This window comes from Fringilla coelebs (assembly GCF_963513975.1).
Source record: "Fringilla coelebs genome assembly, chromosome: 3".
Classification (NCBI taxonomy): domain Eukaryota; kingdom Metazoa; phylum Chordata; class Aves; order Passeriformes; family Fringillidae; genus Fringilla; species Fringilla coelebs.
Genome location: NC_140030.1, coordinates 2,315,692 through 2,337,279, shown reverse-complemented (window position 1 = coordinate 2,337,279; position 21,588 = coordinate 2,315,692). Strand labels below are relative to the sequence as shown.

Sequence of the window (21,588 nt, the reverse complement as noted above, 5' to 3'; positions counted from 1 at the left end):
TGCTTGTTCCCACAGCAGCTGTGGCTGCTCCATCCCTGGAAGTGTCCAAGGAAAATTTGGAACAATCTGGGATCATGGGAGGTGTCCTGGGAATGGGATGGGATTTAAGGTCCCTTCCCAGCCAGCCCCTTCCAGAATTCCATGATTCCGTCTCCCAGTGATTCCCCAGTTTCTGCTGCTGTTTGGAGTCAGTCTGAACTGGGTTCTGGAATTCTGTGATTCCATCTCCCAGTGGTTTTCCACTTCTTGTTTGGTGTCAGTCTGAACTGGGAATCCACCTGGATTCTGGAATTCCATAGTTCCTTCTCCCAGTAGTTTCCCTGTTTCTGCTTGGTGTCAGTCTGAACTGGGAATTCCATCCAGATTCCAGGATTCCATAATTCCATCTCCCAGTCCTTTCCCAGTTTCTGCTGCTGTTTGGAGTCAGTCTGAACTGGGAATTCCACCTGGGTTCTGGAATTTTGTGATTCCATCTCCCAGTGGTTTTCCACTTCTTGTTTAGTGTCATTCTGAACTGGGAATTCCACCTGGATTCTGGAATTCCATTATTCCACCTCCCAGTGGTTTTCCTGTTTCTGTTTGGTGTCAGTCTGAACTGGGAATTCCACCTGGATTCTGGAATTCCATGATTCCATCTCCCAGTGGTTTCCCTGGTTCTGGTGCTGTTTGGTGTCAGTCTGAACTGGGAATTCCATCCAAATTCCAGAATTCCATGATTCTCTCTCCCAGTGGTTTCCCTGTTTCTGCTTGGTGTCAGTCTGAACTGGGAATTCCATCCAGATTCCAGGATTCCATAATTCCATCTCCCAGTCCTTTCCCAGTTTCTGCTGCTGTTTGGAGTCAGTCCGAACTGGGAATTCCACCTGGGTTCTGGAATTTTGTGATTCCATCTCCCAGTGGTTTTCCACTTCTTGTTTAGTGTCATTCTGAACTGGGAATTCCACCTGGATTCTGGAATTCCATAATTCCATCTCCCAGTCCTTTCCCAGTTTCTGGTGCTGTTTGGTGTCACCCTGAACTGGGAATTCCATCCACATTCCAGGATTCCATAATTCCTTCTCCCAGTCCTTTCCCAGTTTCTGTTCCTGTTTGGTGTCACTCTCAACTGGGAATTCCACCTGGATTCTGGAATTCCATGATTCCATCTCCCAATGGTTTCCCTGTTCCTGTTTGGAGTCAGTCTGAACTGGGAATTCCACCTGGGTTCTGTTTGTATCCCTGGGGTTCCAGGCAGTTGTTCCACAATCCTCAGGTTTTCCAGCTGTTTCCTTGGAGATGCTGAATTCCAGCCCTCCCGGAGGTTTTACCTGGAATCAAAACACCAGGAATCAAAGCCAGGAGCTTTTCCTCCGTCAGAGGGCAGAATTCTGGGATCTGAAATGCAAGTTTTAATACAGGAGCCTGCTCAGAGTTGCATTTCCAAAAGGAAAAACGTGGAATTTCGGGGCAGGGCGGCGTGGGGGGCTCTGAGCCAAGATCCAGGCTCATCCCTGGGTTAAAAACGAGCAGAAATCCTCATTTCAGGGAGGGAAATCATCCTCCCAGGGGGCTGGGAAGGAGCACCTTGGAATGCCTTTTCCAGCTCCAGGTCCTGCAGTTGGCTGGGTCCTGCTCACCTGGAGGGGAGGAATTTGGGAAGCTGGAAAAGCCCAGAGGAATCCGGGACTGACGCCGGTTTGGGAGCGCGTTTTCCTCCATCAAAGGGAGGGAAATTTGGGTGGAAAACAGGGAGGAAAGGGAAATCCTGACATTTCCTGGCATCTCCAGCTGTTCCCATGGGAATCTCCTCCATCCCTTGGCCCCCTGAGCCGGGTGTCCTTTGGAGGAGGATTTTGGGAGCAATCTGCTCCATCCCCTCGGCGGTGAGATTCCGGAATTTTTATCTTCCTGCGGTGAAACCCCTGGATCCAAAGCTGGAGATGGGAATGGAGAAACCCCTGGATCCAGACCTGGAGATGGGAATGGAGAAATCCCTGGATCCAGACCTGGAATGGAGAAATCCCTGGATCCAGACCTGGAATGGGAATGGAGAAATCCCTGGATCCAAAGCTGGAGATGGGAATGGAGAAATCCCTGGATCCAGACCTGGAGATGGGAATGGAGAAATCCAGTGGAGAAATCCCTGGATCCAAACCTGGAATGGAGAAATCCCTGGATCCAGACCTGGAGATGGGAATGGAGAAATCCCTGGATCCAGACCTGGAATGGAGAAATCCCTGGATCCAGACCTGGAATGGAGAAACCCCTGGATCCAGACCTGGAATGGAGAAACCCCTGGATCCAGACCTGGAATGGAGAAAACACTGGATCCAAACCTGGAATGGGAATGGACAACCCCTGGATCCAGACCTGGAGATGGGAATGGAGAAATCCTGGATCCAGACCTGGAATGGAGAAATCCAATGGAGAAACCTCTGGATCCAGACCTGGAATGGAGAAAACCCTGGATCCAAACCTGGAATGGGAATGGAGAACCCCTGGATCCAGCCCTGGAGATGGGAATGGAGAAATCCCTGGATTTAAACCTGGAATGGAGAAATCCCTGGATCCAGACCTGGAGATGGGAATGGAGAAATCCCTGGATCCAGACCTGGAATGGAGAAACCCCTGGATCCAGACCTGGAATGGGAATGGAGAAATCCCTGGATCCAAACCTGGAATGGAGAATCCAATGGAGAAACCCCTGGATCCAGACCTGGAATGGAGAAATCCCTGGATCCAGACCTGGAGATGGGAATGGAGAAACCCCTGGATCCAGACCTGGAATGGAGAAATCCCTGGATCCAAATCTGGAATGGAGAATCCAATGGAGAAAACCCCTGGATCCAAACCTGGAATGGAGAAATCCAATGGAGAAACCCCTGGATCCAAACCTGGAATGGGGAAATCTCTGGATCCAGACCTGGAGATGGGAATGGAGAAATCCAATGGAGAAATCCCTGGATCCAGACCTGGAATGGAGAAATCCCTGGATCCAGCCCTGGAATGGGAATGGAGGGGTCACACTGGGGTGGCTGTGCCAATGGGAGGTGCCACAATCCCAAAATTCCAGGGCATGGAGGGTTCTTCCAGTCCCACAAATCCCTGTTTGAATCCTTGGCTATTCCTGGGAATGAGAAGCCACAGGAGGTGCCCCCACATCCCAGAATTCCAGGGCATGGAGGGGTTTTCCAGGCTCTGAAGTCCCTGGATATTCCTGGGAATGTGAAACCTCAGGAGATGTCACAATCCCAAAAAAACTGGGAATGGGGGGCTTTCCCAGGCTCCCAGATCTTGGGCATTCCTGCAGGAATCTGCCATCCTGAGGAGAAATGGAACTAATTCCGGGTTTTTCTGGGATCTGGAATGGCTCATTCCAGTGGCTGACTCCAGGGTTCCTGTGCTGGAGGAAACCAGGAAGGGAATTCAGAATTCCAGCTGATCCCAGGCTGTTCAATCCCCCCAGAACCAGGAATTTCCATGGAGAGCAGCTGGAGGAAGCTCCTCATAAATCACAGGGAGAGCTCCAGGGCAGCCTCATTTCCTGCCCCAACAGCCCTGGGAGGAATAAACCACCGGAGAAACCGGGACCAGATTCCTGGAGGAGGAGATTCCCGGGATTGACGGCTCTGGGAAGGCTCCTGGAGCATCCCCTCCATCCTGGAGTTGTTGTTTTTTTTAGGAATGCCAATCCCAGGGCCGTGGATGAGATCAGTGAACAATGAACTGACTCTGATGTTTGTCTGCTCTGGGTTGGTGGCCTTTGGAAAAGGAATTCACTCTGGGATTTGGGAAAGGACAGGGATGAACCTGGAGCAGGGAATTCCTGCTGTGTGCGAGCCTCCATTCAGGATGGGCTGGAATTCTGGAGGCTGGATGATGTGACAGCTCTGGAAAGGGGTTAGTGTTGGATTCCTTGGGATTTTGGGGCAGGAATGTTGGCTGTCCTTAAGGAAGGAGGAGTTGGGATTCTCCAAAGTGTCCTGGCAGGAAGTTTTTATATCAATATCAAAATTATCTGTATTTAACACAGAGTTGGAAATGTGGGGAAGCCTTCCTGCCTGGAATCCTTCCTGGAATCCTTCCTGGAATCCTTTCTGGAATCCTTACTGGAATCCTGGAATCCTTCCTAGAATCCTGCCTGGAATCCTTTCTGGAATCCTTCCTGGAATCCTTTCTGGAATCCTTACTGGAATCCTGGGATCCTTACTGGAATCCTGCCTGGAATCCTTCCTGGAATCCTTCCTGGAATGCTGGGATCCTTCCTGGAATCCTTCCTGGAATCCTGGAATCCTTCCTGGAATCCTTCCTGGAATCCTGGAATCCTTCCTGGAATCCTTCCTGGAATCCTGGAATCCTTCCTTCCTGGAATCCTTCCTTCCTGGAATCCTTCCTGGAATCCTGGAATCCTTCCTGGAATCCTTCCTTCCTGGAATCCTGCCTGGAATCCTTCCTTCCTGGAATCCTTCCTTCCTGGAATCCTGCCTGGAATCCTTCCTGGAATCCTTCCTGGAATCCTGGAATCCTTCCTTCCTTTCTGGAATCCTTCCTGGAATCCTTCCTGGAATCCTGGAATCCTTCCTGGAATCCTTCCTGGAATCCTTCCTTCCTCCCTTCTCTCCCAATCCACAATTTTTGACCTTAGATTGGTTAGGAATTATTTAGAAATCACATTAATCACTTCCTTCCTGGGGATTTGGAATTCCCAGCAGTTGGAAGTGGGTTTGGATCAGAGCTGTGAACATTTTCCAGGAATTTCAAAGGAAATGTTCTTCCCTTCCCTGGGAATATTGAGGGTTTCAGTCTTGATCTCTGAGCTCTGAGTGTGGCCTTTGGCGTGTCCGTATCCCGAATTTCCTGCGTGTTTGCAATCCAGGAATTCCTGGATTAATGTCCAGTGGGATTTGTCCATTTCCCTGGATGCTGATATCCCTGGATCCCATTTTCCCTGGATCCCATTATCCCTGGATGTTTTTTCCCTGGATCCTGTTATCCCTGGATCCTGTTATCCCTGGATGTTTTTTCCCTGGATGCTGATATCCCTGGATATTTTTTTCTCTGGATGTTTTTTCCCTGGATCCCATTATCCCTGAATGTTTTTCCTGGATCCTGTTATCCCTGGATGCTGATATCCCTGGATCCCATTATCCCTGGATGCTTTTTCCCTGGATCCCATTATCCCTGGATCCCATTTTCCCTGGATCCCATTATCCCTGGATGTTTTTTCCCTGGATCTCATTATCCCTGGATCCCTATTTTCCCTGGATCCCGTTATCCCTGGACGTTTTTTCCCTGGATCCCATTATCCCTGGATGTTGTTTTCCCTGGATCCCATTATCCCTGGATCCCATTATCCCTGGATCCCATTATCCCTGGATGTTTTTTTCCCTGGATCCCATTATCCCTGGATATTTTTTCCCTGGATATTTTTCCCCTGGATCCCATTATCCCTGGATGTTTTTTCCCTGGATCTCGTTATCCCAGGATCCTGTTATCCCTGAATGCTGATATCCCTAGATCTTATTTTCCCTGGATCCCATTATCCCTGGATCCTGTTATCCCTGGATGCTGATATCCCTGGATCCCATTATCCCTGCATGTTTTTTCCCTGGATCCTGTTATCCCTGGATGTTTTTCCCTGGATGCTGATATCCCTGGATCCCGTTATCCCTGGATGTTTTTCCCAGGATGCTGATATCCCTGGATCCCATTATCCCTGGATCCCATTATCCCTGGATGTTTTTTCCCTGGATCCCATTATCCCTGGATCCCATTATCCCTGGATGTTTTTTCCCTGGATGTTTTTCCCTGGATCCCATTATCCCTGGATGTTTTTCCCTGGATGTTTTTCCCTGGATCCCATTATCCCTGGATGTTTTTTCCCTGGATGTTTTTCCCTGGATCCCATTATCCCTGGATGTTTTTTCCCTGGATGTTTTTTCCCCGGATCCCATTATCCCTGGATGTTTTTCCCTGGATCCCATTATCCCTGGATGTTTTTCCCTGGATATTCTGAACCCCTTCAGGTCCATCCTTGCCCCAGACACATCCAGCCCTTTCCCCGCCCCCTGAGGATGAGCATTCCCAGTCAGGGGCTGGGAGCGGGGCCCTTTTCCCGGGATCCCGAGCTGTTCCAGCCGGGAGCAGGGAGCCGGGGCTGCCCCTCCCCTCTCAGAGCAGCGGGTTTCGAGTTTCGCTGCTCCCTTTGCTCCTTTCGGGTCATTTTCTGCTCCAGCGCTGCCTTTGTGCCGCGGGGCGGGGGCTCGGGATCGGCATTCCGGCGGGAGCCACCCCGGAGCCCTGAAATCCCTGTTTATCCCATTCCTGAAATCCCTGCTGTTCCCAGCCCTGAAATCCCTCCTTATCCCAGCCCTGAAATCCCTGCTTATCCCAGCCCTGAAATCCCTGCTGTTCCCAGCCCTGAAATCCCTGTTTATCCCAGCCCTGAAATCCCTGTTTATCCCAGCCCTGAAATCCCTGCTGTTCCCAGCCCTGAAATCCCTGTTTATCCCAGCCCTGAAATCCCTGCTTATCCCATTCCTGAAATCCCTGCTGTTCCCAGCCCTGAAATCCCTGCTTATCCCATTCCTGAAATCCCTGCTGTTCCCAGCCCTGAAATCCCTGCTTTTCCCATTCCTGAAATCCCTGCTTATCCCAGCCCTGAAATCCCTGCTGTTCCCAGCCCTGAAATCCCTGCTTTTCCCAGCCCTGAAATCCCTGCTGTTCCCAGCCCTGAAATCCCTGCTGTTCCCATTCCTGAAATCCCTGCTTTTCCCAGCCCTGAAATCCCTGCTGTTCCCAGCCCTGAAATCCCTGCTGTTCCCATTCCTGAAATCCCTGCTGTTCCCATTCCTGAAATCCCTGCTTTTCCCAGCCCTGAAATCCCTGCTTTTCCCAGCCCTGAAATCCCTGCTGTTCCCATTCCTGAAATCCCTGCTTTTCCCATTCCTGAAATCCCTGCTTTTCCCAGCCCTGAAATCCCTGCTTTTCCCAGCCCAGCAGCTGGAATTGCTGGCTCTTTGCTCTGCCTGTGTTGGGTTTTTGGGGCGGTTTTTGGGGTTGTTTCTGACAGTTTTATCTGCCCTGAATTTGCTTCTTTTTGCCCTTTTCAAAACCCCTCCCAAACCTGAACGGGGCAGTTTCAAAATCTGATCCTCTGGTGTCCACGAGGTGTGGAAAATAGATAAGGAATCCTTATGGAATATGGAGAATTCCTTCCTGAAATCCTTCCTGGAATCCTTCCTGGAATCCTTCCTGGAATCCTGGAATCCTTCCTAGAATCCTTCCTGGAATCCTGGAATCCTTCCTGGAATCCTTCCTGGAAGCCTGGAATCCTTCCTAGAATCCTTCCTGGAATCCTGGAATCCTTCCTTTAATCCTTCCTGGAATCCTGGAATCCTTCCTGGAATCCTTCCTAGAATCTTTCCTTCCTTCCTGGAATCCTGAAATCTTTCCTGGAATCCTTCCTGGAATCCTTCCTGGAATCCTTCCTTCCTTCCTGGAATCCTTCCTAGAATCTTTCCTTCCTTCCTGGAATCCTGGAATCTTTCCTGGAATCCTTCCTGGAATCCTTCCTGGAATCTTTCCTTCCTTTTTGGAATCTTTCCTGGAATCTTTCCTTCCTTCCTGGAATCCTTCCTGGAATCCTTCTTGGAATCTTTCCTTCCTTCCTGAAATCCTTCCTTTCTTCCTTCCTTCTTTCCTGGAATTTTGGAATCCTTCCTGGAGTCCTTCCTGGAATCCTTCCTGGAGTCCTTCCTGGAATCCTTCCTTCCTGGAATCCTTCCTGGAATCCTTCCTTCCTTCCTGGAATTCTTCCTCCCTCCCAATCCCCAGTTTCTGAACTCAGATTGGTTGGGAATTATTTATAAATCACATTAATTATTTCCCTCCTGGGGATTTGGAATTCCCAGCAGTTGGAAGTGGGTTTGGATCAGAGCTGTGAACGTTTTTCCAGGGATTTAGAAGGAAATGCTTTTCTCTTTCCTGGAAATCTTAAATTAAGGGTTTCAATCCTGTTCTCCTCACCCCTTCCCATGAAATTCCCGTGGATTTTCCACCCTGCCTGGAGCTGGGGAGGAGGAGGAGGAGGGAGGGGATGAGGTGCGGGTCCGGGTGAAGGTGGCCGAAGGACAATCCTCTGTTCTGGAACCTTCCCTGTCCCCTCCCTGACCTCTGCCCTCGGGTGAAGGTGGCTGAAGGACAATCCTCTGTTCCGGAACCTTCCCTGTCCCCTCCCCTCCGCCCTCGCCCTCCCTTTGAGCCCTGACATCCCATAATTATCCCCCAATCCCGGAGCAAACGCTTCCAGCTGCTCCCTGAGAGCTGCACCAGGGTGTGGGAAAGGCGGGAGCGAGTTTGGGAATTCCGGGGGTGCTCCGAATGTCCCGGATCCCCTGCGTGGCACCGGGACACACGGGATGTCACCAGGACACACGGAATGTCATCGGGATGTCACCGGGACACACGGAATGTCACCGGGATGTCACCGGGATGTCACCAGGACACACGGAATGTCACCGGGACACACGGAATGTCACCGGGATGTCACCGGACACACGGGATGTCACCGGACACACGGGATGTCACCAGGACACATGGAATGTCACCGGGATGTCACCGGACACACGGAATGTCACCGGGACAGACGGGATGTCACCGGGACACACGGGTTGTCACCGGGACACACGGGATGTCACCGGGACACTCGGGATGTCACCAGGACACACGGAATGTCACCGGGACACATGGGATGTCACCGGACACATGGAATGTCACAGGACACACGGGATGTCACCGGACGCACGGAATGTCACAAGGACACACGGAATGTCACCGGGACACACGGGATGTCACCGGGACACACGGAATGTCACCGGACGCACAGAATGTCACCGGGACACACGGGATGTCACCAGACACACGGGATGTCACCGGACACACAGAATGTCACCAGGACACACGGGCTGTCACCGGACACACGGAATGTCACCGGGACACACGGAATGTCACCAGACACATGGAATGTCACTGGATGCACGGAATGTCACCGGGACACACGGGATGTCACCAGACACATGGAATGTCACTGGATGCACGGAATGTCACCGGACACACGGGATGTCACCAGGACACACGGGATGTCACCGGACACACGGAATGTCACCAGGACACATGGAATGTCACCAGGACACACGGAATGTCACCAGGACACACGGGATGTCACCAGACACACAGAATGTCACCGGGACACACGGAATGTCCCCGGGACACACGGGATGTCACCAGGACACACGGGATGTCACCAGGACACACGGAATGTCACCAGGACACATGGAATGTCACCGGACACACAGAATGTCACCAGGACACACGGAATGTCACCGGACACACAGGATGTCACCAGGACACACGGAATGTCACCTCTCCACGTGCCAGCGGGCTCCCCGCGCGCTGCCGGCTCTGGGATCTCCCAGGATTCTCTCGGGATGGTGCCAGGGCAGTGTCCAGCCCTGCCCTGCCCGTGGGCTCCGCATCCCCCCTGGCCTGGGAATGGTCCCCTGGGGAAGGGCAGGATCCAGGGAGAGCTCAGAGCCCCTTCCAGGGGCTCCAGGAGAGCTGGAGAGGGACTGGGGACAAGGCATGGAGGGACAGGACACAGGGAATGGGGAGATTTAGGTGGGATTTGGGATGGAATTCTCAGCTCTGAGGGAGGGGAGGGCTGGGCTGGAATTCCCAGAGGAGCTGTGGCTGCCCCTGCATCCCTGGGAGTGTCCAGGGCCAGGCTGGACGGGGCTTGGAGCAGCCTGGGGCAGTGGGAGGTGTTGGGGTTGGAGTGGAATGGTCCATAAAGGTCCCTTCCAGCCCAAACCACCTCCGGGATTTCGTCCCACTGATTGTCCTGGGCTCCCCTCTGTGTCCCTGACTCAGTGAATCCAAACTGGGATTCAGCAAATCCTAACTGGGATTCAGCAAACCCAGACTGGGATTCAGCAAACCCAGACTGGGATTCAGCAGGATGCACTGCCAGGACTCCTCCATGGGCCAGTTCAGCCCCAACACTGCCGATTCCTTCTCCCGCACTGAGCCCAGCTCAGTAAATCCCAGGAAGGGCTCGGGGCCGTGCTGACGTCTGTCTGTCTGTCCGTCCGTCAGCGTTATCGGGGCCGCCGGCCCTGGCTGCTCCCAGCTCTGTTCCTTATCTCCCCTCCTGCGAGTCCCTCGCCCTCCCCTCACCCTCCCCTCGCCCTCGCCTTCCATCCTCGCAGCCGCAGCCGGGCCTGCCCCTCCCTCCCGGGGCCGGAGCTCCTTTCCCTGCTCGGAGCTCCTTTCCCTGCTCGGAGCTCCTTTCCCTGCTCGGAGCTCCTTTCCCTGCTCGGAGCTCCTTTCCTCGCTCGGAGCTCCTTTCCCTGCTCGGAGCTCCTTTCCCTGCTCGGAGCTCCTTTCCTCGCTCGGAGCTCCTTTCCCTGCTCGGAGCTCCTTTCCCTGCTCGGAGCTCCTTTCCCTGCTTGGAGCTCCTTTCCCCGCTCGGAGCTGTCAGGGAGAAAATGAGCGTGGCCCCGGGCCAGGGATGGTCACGGGAGAGTGGAAGGGAAGGAGCAGGGATGGATTCCTCGATGGGAGGAGGGAGGAGCAGGGATCACCCCGGGAGCTGGGAGAAAACATCCAGGAGCTGGGAAAATACACCCAGGAGCTGGGAAAAAAAACACCCAGGAGCTGGGAGAAAACATCCAGGAGCTGGGAAAAATACATCCAGGAGCTGGGGAAAACATCCAGGAGCTGGGAAAAATATCCAGGAGCTGGGAAAAAACATCCAGGAGCTGGGAAAATACATCCAGGAGCTGGGGAAAACATCCAGGAGCTGGGAAAAATATCCAGGAGCTGGAGAAAAAAACATCCAGGAGCAGGAAGAAACATCCAGGAGCTGGGAAAATACATCCAAGAGCTGGGAAAAAACTACCCAGGACTGAGGTGCTCCCCACCTGCTCCGCTCAGAACAGCAGAAATTTGGGAGAACTGGGATTAATTTATTTTAACTCTGTGAATTCCTGGTGGTGTCACCATCTCCAGCTTGGGGTCACCCCGGGAGCTGGGGAAAACCTCCCAGAGCTGGGCTGAGTTTGTTGAACTCCCTGAATTCCTGCTGGGTCCCGCTGGAGCTGCTGCTCCCGGGCAGCGCACGGGCTCAGAGCTCACAGAGCCCAAAGGGTTCGGGCTGGGAGCGACTCCAGAGCCTCTGTCCCACCCTCTGGAGGAGGATCCACACTCCCAGCTGCTCCAGCCTTTCCTTGGACACTCCAGGGCAGAGGGATGACAGAGCCAAACCAGAGGAGTCCTGGGGTTTTCCCTCCTCGCTCCTCTGAACCAGCAGTTTTGTTTTGGGAGCTGCCTGGAGTGGAGCCTGGCACAGAATTCCCAGAGAATTCGGGGCTGCCCAGTCCCTGGAAGTGCCCAGTCCAGGTTGGAGCAGCCTGGGGCAGTGCAGGTGTCCCTGCCCCTGGGCAAGGACGTCCCAAGGTCCTTCCCAGCCCTGTGATTCCCTGCTGGAGGAGAGGGGCCGGCTCTCAGCATCGCTGAGTTTATCATCCCGGAGCCCACAGGGAAAAAAAGGGATCATGGATGCCTCACATGCTCGGTGACTCATCCCAAATCCATCTCCCAGCTTGGATATTCCAGCCACCACCTCTGGAGAAGCCTCAAAACTCCCAAACACTGGAATTGGGATGGATTTGGGGGTGAGGAGCAGACTCACTGCCCTGTCCCCATCTCTCCCTGGCAGCAATTCCTTAAATCCTCACAGAAGTCATGGAATTATCCCCTAAATATTTCATTTTGCTTGGATTGGAGGTGGAAATCTGCCAGCTCTGCCCTTCCCTGGAGCTGGGGGTGCTGGGTAGGGCAGGGCTGTGTGGGCAGTGAGGAGATGAGGATCCCATCCTGAAGGGATCAGTGAGATGGAATCTCCCCATCTGGAATCTCTGGGATGGCTCTCACCTGCAAAAATCAGTTCTGTGATTCTGCATTTCCTCATTTTGTTGGGACTTTCCCAAAAACGCCGTCAGGTGCTGCGGCTTCTTCTGGGCTTTTTGTTTCTCTGGCTGAGAAGTCGGAGCAGCCCCTCAGGAATGTTCTGGACCTGAACATTCCCAAACCCATCAGGAATGTTCTGTCTCTGAACATTCCCATCAAACCCAGCCCCATCAGGGATGCTCTGCACCTGAACATTCCAAAACCCAGCCCCATCAGGAATGTTCTGGACCTGAACATTCCCAAACCCAGCCCCATCAGGGATGTTCTGCATCTGAACATTCCCAAACCCAGCCCCATCAGGGATGTTCTGTCCCTGAACATTCCCAAACCCAGCCCCATCAGGGATGTTCTGCATTCCACATTCCTAAATCCAGCTCCATCAGGGATGTTCTGCATCTGAACATTCCCACCATACCCAGCCCTTCAGGAATGTTCTGTCCCTGAACATTCCCATCAAACCCAGCCCCATCAGGAATGTTCTGCTCCTGAACATTCCCAAATCCAGCCCCATCAGGGATGTTTTGCACCAAATCCAGCCCCATCAGGAATGTTCTGCACCTGAACATTCCCAAACCCAGCCCCATCAGGAATGCTTTGCATCTCCAATTCCCAAACCCAGCCCCACCAGGGATGTTCTGCACCTGAACATTCCCAAATCCAGCCCCACCAGGGATTCTCTGCCTCTCCCCATTCCCAAACCCAGCCCCATCAGGGATGTTCTGCCTCTCCCCATTCCCAATCCCAGCCCCACCAGGGATTCTCTGCCTCTCCCCATTCCCAAACCCAAACCCCCTCTGGATTTGAGTGGAGCAGGGATTTTGGCAGGCTGGAGGCCGATCCCAGGGGTGCATCCCGGTTTTTCCGCCCCCGGCTCAGGGTCAGGACCGCTCCCATCTCGGCTCCCCGGCGTTCTGCATTGCTGAGCTGACGCTCGAGGCCCAGACTCCCAAAATCTCCTTTTCCATCTCAGATCCGTGTTTCACATTCCCCAGCCGTGACAGAGCCTGGCTGCCAGGCACAGGGGCTGTGAAAACAGTCATTTACAGCCTCCAGGAGGCATTCCCAGCAGGAAAAAGGGAAAAAAGCATCCAGACAAATCCCAACTTGTGTTGGCCGTTACAAACCGGGCACAGGTGGGGTTTGCTGCCGGTTCTGGGCAGGATTCTGGTGTTGGGATCGTCATCCCAGCAGTGGGAGTGCAGCAGGGTGTGCCTCAGGCACAGCCCTGATCAGCTCCTGCACCTGCTGTGGCTCTCCCATCCCTGCTCCAATCCCTTGGGAATATCCATCCCACTGGGGATCCCCATCTGCGGGGAACAGCTCCAGACCCCGGCGCTCGTGGGTGAGGAAAAAATGTCCAGAATCGCTCCCAGAGCTGATTTAAGGCAGATTCTGTGCCATTAAATGGGGTTTTAATTGTCTTTTAAATAAATAATCGTGGATTCCTGTTTGCTCAGAGGCAGTGAGGCCCCGGCACAGGTTTCCCAGAATTTAGGGCTGCTCCTGGATCCCTGGAAGTGTCCACGGCCAGCTTGGATGGGGCTGGGGAAAACCTGGGATAGTGGGAGGTGTCCCTGCCCCTGGATGGAGCTGGATGAGCTTTGGGGTCCCTCCCAACCCAAACCATCCCGGGGTACTGGGGAGCATTTCCAAAATCCCCTGATTTCCAAGGATTTTTATCTCCTCAGTATCTTCAGGGACTTCCAGAAAACACATTGCCAGTTTTCTGATTTAAAACAAAAATCTTTGCTGTAGGGATCATTCCTTGGTTGCTTAAATTCAGAACTTTTCCAGGATTGCTCTGAGGTGCCAAAAGCAGGATTTTCCCCCATTTCCTGGGTGCTGAGAAGGCAGGTTGTGGTTATCTCTGATTCTTTCCCTGCTCCCTGTTGGGATTTGTTGGGATTCACATGAAACAGCCTCGTGTTTTCCCTGGAGATAAATCCCAGCCTGCTGGGAAGCAGAAATGCCAAAGGAAACTCGGAGAAAATCCTGGCTGGAGCTGCTGCGCATTCCCAGCTCCGATTCCCAAACTCCTGGGTTTTCCAGCAGCATCCAGAACGCAACAGACAAGGAAAAAAATCCTCCCTCTTCCTGTTTTCCTACATTTCCATGGATTGAAAGCCTGGATTTGGCCCTTCAACTCATAAATTGGTGCTGCCAGCTTGAAGAGAGAGGTTTTGCTCTGAAGGAAACACTGGGAGGCCCACAAGTGTCCTGGTGGCCATCCCAAATTCCCATAGGCATCCCAAATCCCTGTGGCCATCCCAAATCCCCGTGGCCATCCCAAATCCCCGTGGCCATCCCAAATCCCTGTGGCCATCCCAAATCCCCGTGGCCATCCCAAATCCTTGTAGCCATCCCAAATCCCCGTGGCCATCCCAAATCCCTGTGGCCATCCCAAATCCCCGTGGCCATCCCAAATCCCTGTGGCCATCCCAAATCCCCTTGGCCATCCCAAATCCCCGTGGCCATCCCAAATTCCCATAGGCATCCCAAATCCCTGTGGCCATCCCAAATCCCCGTGGCCATCCCAAATCCTTGTAGCCATCCCAAATCCCTGTGGCCATCCCAAATCCCCGTGGCCATCCCAAATCCCTGTGGCCATCCCAAATCCCCTTGGCCATCCCAAATCCCCGTGGCCATCCCAAATCCCCATGACCATCCCAAATCCTTGTGGCCATCCCAAATTCCCATGACCATCCCAAATCCCTGTGGCCATCCCAAATCCCCGTGGCCATCCCAAATCCCCTTGGCCATCCCAAATCCCCATGACCATCCCAAATCCCTGTGGCCATCCCAAATCCCCGTGGCCATCCCAAATCCCTGTGGCCATCCCAGATCCCCGTGGCCATCCCAGATCCCCGTGGCCATCCCAAATCCCCGTGGCCATCCCAAATTCCCATAGGCATCCCAAATCCCCTTGGCCATCCCAAATCCCCGTGGCCATCCCAAATCCCCGTGACCATCCCAAATCCTTGTGGCCATCCCAAATTCCCATAGGCATCCCAAATCCCTGGAGCATTTCCAGGGATGAGGATCCCAAGATTCCCTGGATTTGCCGTTTCCCGTCCCGTTGGCTGATCCCTTTCCCAGCCCCCCAAGGACAGCCTTCCTCAGCCCAGATCCCACAGCTCATCCAGCGTCCCCTGGGATATCCAGGCTCCCTTTCCCACGGGCAGAGCCCCAGGCCAGGTGGTGACTCCCAGAAAAACCTGGAAAACGGCAGCTCCACCTCCGTGGGCTGCGGCGTCGGCCGAGCTCGGCTGGATCGGGTTATCCCTGGAATACCTGCGGGGGGAGGGAATCCGTGGAGCCCCTCGAGTCTGGGCGAGTCTCTGCCGCCGAGGTTTGATGAGCCATCAGCAGGTCGTTAATGATGCTGAAAAGAAGCTCATTTCCACTCATTTCCACTCATTTCCACTCATTTCCACCCAGTTCCGTGCCCGGCCAGCCGCGGCCGAGGGATCCTGGAGGATGCTCGAGCGCGGCAGGGCTGAGTCAGAGACGGGGATTTATGGATTTAGGGATTTACGGGCCGGGTCTGCCGCGGTCCCGTGCCTGCTGTCCCTCCAGGGACAGCCACTTCCCTCTGTCCCCTGCTCCAGGCAGGCTTCCTGAATGGATTTCTTTAATTTTCGGGATGCAAATTCCAGGTTTTGGGGGTTAATCGGCAGATTTCACCGCGATTCTGGCGCTCCAGGAGGGGATTAAATTTGCTGTTGTCTCAGGATGTGTCACTCGAGGGGAGGGGGACGCTTCCAGAAAGTCTCCTCTGGCTCCTGGCTGTGGGTGTCCCTCCAGGCAGGTGGGATGGGAGCCTCTGGACCTGGATGAATCCCGCTCTGCCAGGCTCAGCCCGAGCTCTGCCGTGGCTGGATGCGGAATATTTCACGTTCAGTCCCTCTCCTGGAACTGCAGGGTGAGGAATTGGGCCAGTTCTGCCTTGGAAAGCTGCATTTCTGGTCTTACTTTTCCAGTCCTGCAGGAGAGTTCTTTTGGGATGTTTCTTGGAGGGTTTATTTTCCCTTTTGGTCCTGCTCTTCCAGCCCTGCAGGAGAGTTCTTTTGGGATATTTCTTGGAGGGTTTATTTTCCCTGGAAAACGCGGGAAGGGTTCTGCCAGCTCTGGGGTGTTTGGGGTAAATTAGAGCAGAAGAGATTTGGGAGGAGATCCTGTGCCCTGGAGAGCTTCCAGGAGTGCTCCTGGCCATGGGTTTCCATCCAGGCAGGTGGGATGGGAGCCTCTGGACCTGGATGAATCCCGCTCTGCCAGGCTCAGCCCGAGCTCTGCCGCGGCTGGATGCGGAATATTTCACGTTCAGTCCCTCTCCTGAAGCTGCAGGGTGAGGAATTCAGCCAGTTCTGCCTTGGAAAGCCGAGCTTTTGGTCTTGCTCTTCCAGCCCTGCAGGAGAGTTCTTTTGGGATATTTCTTGGAGGGTTTATTTTCCCTGGAAATTGTGGGAAGGGTTCTGCCAGCTCTGGGGTGTTTGGGGTAAATCAGAAGAGATTTGGGAGGAGATCCTGTGCCCTGGAGAGCTTCCAGGAGTGTTGGGCATTCCAGGGATCTTCCCCAGCTCTGGAATCGCTCTCTCCATGGGGACACAGGTCCCTGCTCCAGTCCAGGCTCCCCACTGAAGGACATTTGTGGAAGGGGTTCCTGCCGTGGGCAGGGCTGGGTGGCCGTGGGACACGGGGACACGTCGGTGCCATCGCTGGCCTGGACCCCTGGCTCCCCCTCCTGCCTCTGCCAGCTCTGGGATTCATGGAGCAGCCTCAGGTGTTGCCTTCAAAGCCCCCACATTTCCCAAGGGATAAAGGGAAAAGGGAATTTTTCCAGAGCTCTGATGGAGGTGTTTCTAAACCATCAGCTCAATTATTTGGTTGTCCTTCAGTTTGAGGTGTTGCTGACTCTTTATCCAGGTGTTTGGGGTTCTGGATGATCTTCCAGAGCCCAAAATCCGTGTTTTGTACCCCAGCTGCTCTGCTGATGAACCCAGGGGATGTTTTTTTGGCAAGATGTTGTTTAAGGTCGTGGTTTCCTCCAAGCCAGAGGTCCCAGCCCTTCCAGGCAGAGGTCAGGAACAGGGGGATGGATGTGTTGGCTTTTTTTGGGCTATTCCTTGGTTTCAGGCTCCAAAAGCAGAGGGAATTTGGGTCCCTCCGGAGCGTTCTCAGTCCAGGCTCAGCTGGGACTTGGCCACTGCTTGGAAGGGAATTTGCTGAGGTCTTTGCCAGCTTGGGGCTCCTCGTGGTTTTCCAGGAATGGGGGGCACGAGGACATTTCAGGTCTGGGGTTCAGGTGCCTTTTCCACACCTCAGGTTTGGAATGGTGGGATGAACCCACGAGAGGTCGGGCTGGAAGGGACCTTAAAGACCCTCCAGGTCCAAGCCCCGCCGTGGGCAGGGACAGGGGGATGCTGGATGGGAATTTTTTGGGATCTTAAACCATTCAGGAACTCTGAAACGTTGAGGAGCACTTTAACCAAACCTGTCTGAGCAGCCACAGGGCATCACCATGGGCAGGAAAGGGTTACCAGGGTCATTCCCTGCCCATTCCTGGAAAGCCCTGGAGTTTCCAGGAAGGCTGAAGAGGGATGAGACAAAGAGGGCAGCTCTTCCTGTCCTCTCCATGCTGTGCCCGGTGACCCCTCCTCCCTCCCTGATGAGTAATTACTGCACCTGCAGTAATTAGCTGAGGTGGGAAGGACGGAGCTGGGCCTGTCCTGCCTTTCCCCCTCCCCTGGGCAGGAGGAGAAGGGCAGGGAAGAGGAGAACGCTGGGAGCCGTCCTGCTCAAGGAGGAAATTGGATTGTGCCCACTCGAGCAGCTGGAGTGGAGCTGAGCTCATTCCTGGAGCCCTGGAACAGGGAACAGCTCTGGGGCTCAGGGCTGGAGTGGAGCTGAGCTCATTCCTGGAGCCCTGGAACAGGGAACAGCTCTGGGGCTCAGGGCTGGAGTGGAGCTGAGCTCATTCCTGGAGCCCTGGAACAGGGAACAGCTCTGGGAATGCAGGGCTGGAGTGGAGCTGAGCTCATTCCCAGAGCTCCAGGGGCTCAGGGCTGGAGTGGAGCTGAGCTCATTCCCAGAGCTCCAGGGGTTCAGGGCTGGAGTGGAGCTGAGCTCATTCCTGGAGCCCTGGAACAGGGAACAGCTCTGGGAATGCAGGGCTGGAGTGGAGCTGAGCTCATTCCAAGCTCCAGGGGCTTAGGGCTGGAGTGGAGCTGAGCTCATTCCCAGAGCCCTGAACAGCTCCAGGGCTCAGGGCTGGAGTGGAGCTGAGCTCATTCCCAGAGCCCCTGGAACAGCTCCAGGGCTCAGGGCTGGAGTGGAGCTGAGCCATTCCCAGAGCCCTGAACAGCTCCAGGGGCTCAGGGCCCTTCAAGAGAGGCCGAGCTCCTTCAGCTCGCGGTGCTGATCCTGCAGCTGGGCCCTGTCAGAGCCCAGGGAATTCCTCTGGCTGCCCCAGAGGGCTCCAGGCCCTGCCCAAGGCTCAGAGACCCTCACACAGAGCCCAGGACCCTGTGCCTTTGATCCTCACCCATGGAAAAAATAACCAATCTTTGTATAAAGAACTACAAGCCACGAAAAGTTTAAGTGGAATGATAGTGAATTTATCACAGGGTGAGAAATAGATTTTTCAGGTTTTTAGAATGGGAGCTTGGGGTCCCAAGATGGGGGAATCTGGGCCTGCCTTGTCCTTTTTCCTCCTCCTTGGCCTCCACCTTCGGGGTGGTGTTGGCACCTTTGGATTGGTGTAGAGCAGAGGCTCCCTGTGTGACACAGGTGAGTGATGGCTGTTGGGAGTTCTGGTAAAAATTGCACAGGTGGCTTTTAGTATGAAAAGGTGACACCACCCTGAGGGCACAGAGAAAGAATTTCACAGATAAACAACAACCAACAGCCTTGAGACCGAGAGCTCCGAGTCCTCCTCGGAGCCCCGGGCAGGGAGAGGAGGCTCTGCCCCGCTTGGGGTCCCTCTGCCCCGCGGGGATCCCCCCCGAGGGCCCTCCCCGTGCCCGGGGCCGCCTCCGGAGCTCACTCCCGGCTGCTCCAGCACAAAGGACACGGGCACGGTCCAGGGCAGAGGGAGCAGCTGCAGCTCCCTAATTAGTGCAGCTGCTAACGAGCGACCGCCCCCGCTCCGAGCCGGGAGAGACCGAGCTCCTTCCAGCGCCGTGGAGGGGACTGGCCTGGCTGGGCCTGGCTCTTCCAGCTCTGTGCCCGGGAATGAAACCTCGTTAGTTAAACCTCGTTAGTTAAACCTCGTTAATGAAAGCTCGTTAATGAAAGCTCCCCGTTCTCCTCCTCGCAGGTGTGGGCACCAGGAATTACTACAGGAAGATTGGCTACGAGCTGGAAGGGCCCTACATGGTGAAATGGCTGCAGTGATGATCCTGGAGCTCATCCTGGAGGAGCAGCAGGAAGGACCCGACCTCATCCCGGGAATGACGCCCAGGACTTCGCTTCTGCCAGAGCCCAGGCTGCAGAGAGCTCTGGATGATCCTGGAGGTCCTTCCTAATTCCAGGATTTTAGGGAATAGGGCATCATCTCCTCTGGGAAGAGCAGTCTGGGATCATCCCGCTCCCCCCGAGGCTGGGGACATTCCCGGTGTCCCTCAGTCCTGCAGCGTCCTCACCCTGAGCTCCAGGGGCTGCATTTGGGGATGAATGTCAGGATTTGGCCTTTTCCTGCTGCTGTCAGCCTGTCCTGGCTCTGGGGTGGAACTGGGCCTGTCCTGGCCAGCAATAAATTCTGATTGTTTGTTTATTTATTTATTCACACCGGGCTCGGCCGCTGCTCTGCATCCCAGCCATTCCCAAACCTGATCCTTCCCCGGGAGGAGGAGTCGGGATTGGAGCCCGGGGTGACACAGCCAGGAAGGAGCTGAGGCTGGCAGGGATTGGAGCCTGAGATGTCCCCCTGAGGTGACACAGCCAGGGGGGGCTGAGGCTGGCAGGGATCAGAGCCCGAGCTGTCCCTGGAGGTGACACAGCCAGGGAGGAGCCCCAGCTGTCCCCCTGAGGTGACACAGCCGGAGGAGCCGAGGCTGGCAGGGATGGGGATCCCCGGGCTCTCCCCTCCAGGCGGCTCCGGCTGGGTCGGGATGGGGATCCCAGGGGATCTCCAGGGCTGCTGCCGTCACCTCCCCGTTCCCAGTGGGAATTGGGGCCGATCCCTGCTGGCCTCGGGAGGGTGCTGCCAGCTGGGATCAAACTCTGCTGCAGCCTCCTGCTTCCCAAAGGATCCTGGGCTCTTTTTCCTCTTGGGAAAAAAAAGGGGATGGGATTGCAGGTCCTTGGATCCCATCCCAAATCATTCCGGGATTCTGGGATCCAGGACACTCAGGATCCATCCCCAGGGGTTTTTGTTGAATTTGGGGATGGAAAAGGGGAGGGAGACCCTGCCTGGAGTCCCAAATTCCCAGGGAAGCCCCTGGATCCTGAAATTCCTTCCCAGAGAGGAGCTGGGATGGGGATGGATCCAATGCCAGGCTGGGAGAGCAGGAATGGAGGGAATTCCCTGGGAAAGGGGAGCTTGGGGAGGGATTTGGGAAGGAATTCCCAGCTGGGAGAGTGGAAGAGAATTCCCAGAGAGTCCCTGTGACACTGCTGTGACACTGCTGTGACACTGCTGGGACATTGCTGTGACACTGCAGTGACATTGGTGTGACATTGCTGTGACATTGCTGTGACACTGCTGGGACATTGAGGAAGGCTCTGGCTGAGGATGAGGAGGAGCAGGAATTCCATGAGGAAGGCTCTGGGTGAGGAGGAGGAGGAGGAGGGAGAATTCCATGAGGAAGGCTCTGGGTGAGGAAGAGGAGGAGGAATTCCATGAGGAAGGCTCTGGGTGAGGAGGAGGAGGAGCAGGAATTCCATGAGGAAGGCTCTGGGTGAGGAGGAGGAGCAGGAATTCCATGAGGAAGGCTCTGGGTGAGGAGGAGGAGGAGCAGGAATTCCATGAGGAAGGCTCTGGGTGAGGAGGAGGAGCAGGAATTCCATGAGGAAGGCTCTGGCTGAGGAGGAGGAGCAGGAATTCCATGAGAGGGAAACGCCCACACATGGAGGATTAACCCTGGCTCTGGCTGAGCCTGGATCTGTCCGAGCCGGAATCTTCTGACAGCGCTGGGAGGGGATGCAATTCCTGCTGGGAATGGTGGAACCTTCCGGAACGTTCCTTGTGCTGTCGGGGCTGGCATGATGAGAGGGAGGGGCTGACGTGGGAGCCCTGGGGCAAACACTGGGAATGATCCTGGAGGGAATGATCCTGGAGGGAATGATCCTGGAGGGGATGATCCTGGAGGGGATGATCCTGGAGGGGATGATCCTGGAGGGGATCCTGGAGGGGATCCTGGAGGGGATCCTGGAGGGGATCATGGAGGGAATCATGGAGAGGATCCTGGAGGAAATGATCCTGGAGGGAATGATCCTGGGGGGAATCCTGGAGGGAATGATCCTGGAGGGGATCCTGGAGGGAATGATCCTGGAGGGGATCCTGGAAAGAATCATGGAGGGAATGATGGAGGAAAATATTGGAGAGAATCCTGGAGGGGATCCTGGAGGGAATCCCAGAGG

The 21,588-nt window shown here is 54.7% G+C and overlaps 1 protein-coding gene across 2 annotated transcripts in view; it reads left to right on the top strand.

Annotated features, from left to right (window-relative positions):
* ELP3 (elongator acetyltransferase complex subunit 3) overlaps positions 1-19,786 on the top strand; it is a 95,696-nt gene extending 75,910 nt beyond the window's left edge. For both annotated transcript variants that reach the window (XM_084203665.1, XM_084203664.1), the window contains one exon: positions 19,325-19,786. In XM_084203665.1, coding sequence (XP_084059791.1) covers positions 19,325-19,401 — 77 coding nt within the window. In that variant the 3' untranslated portion in view covers positions 19,402-19,786. The remainder of the gene's footprint in view (positions 1-19,324) is intronic.
* Positions 19,787-21,588: the final 1,802 nt, after the last annotated feature.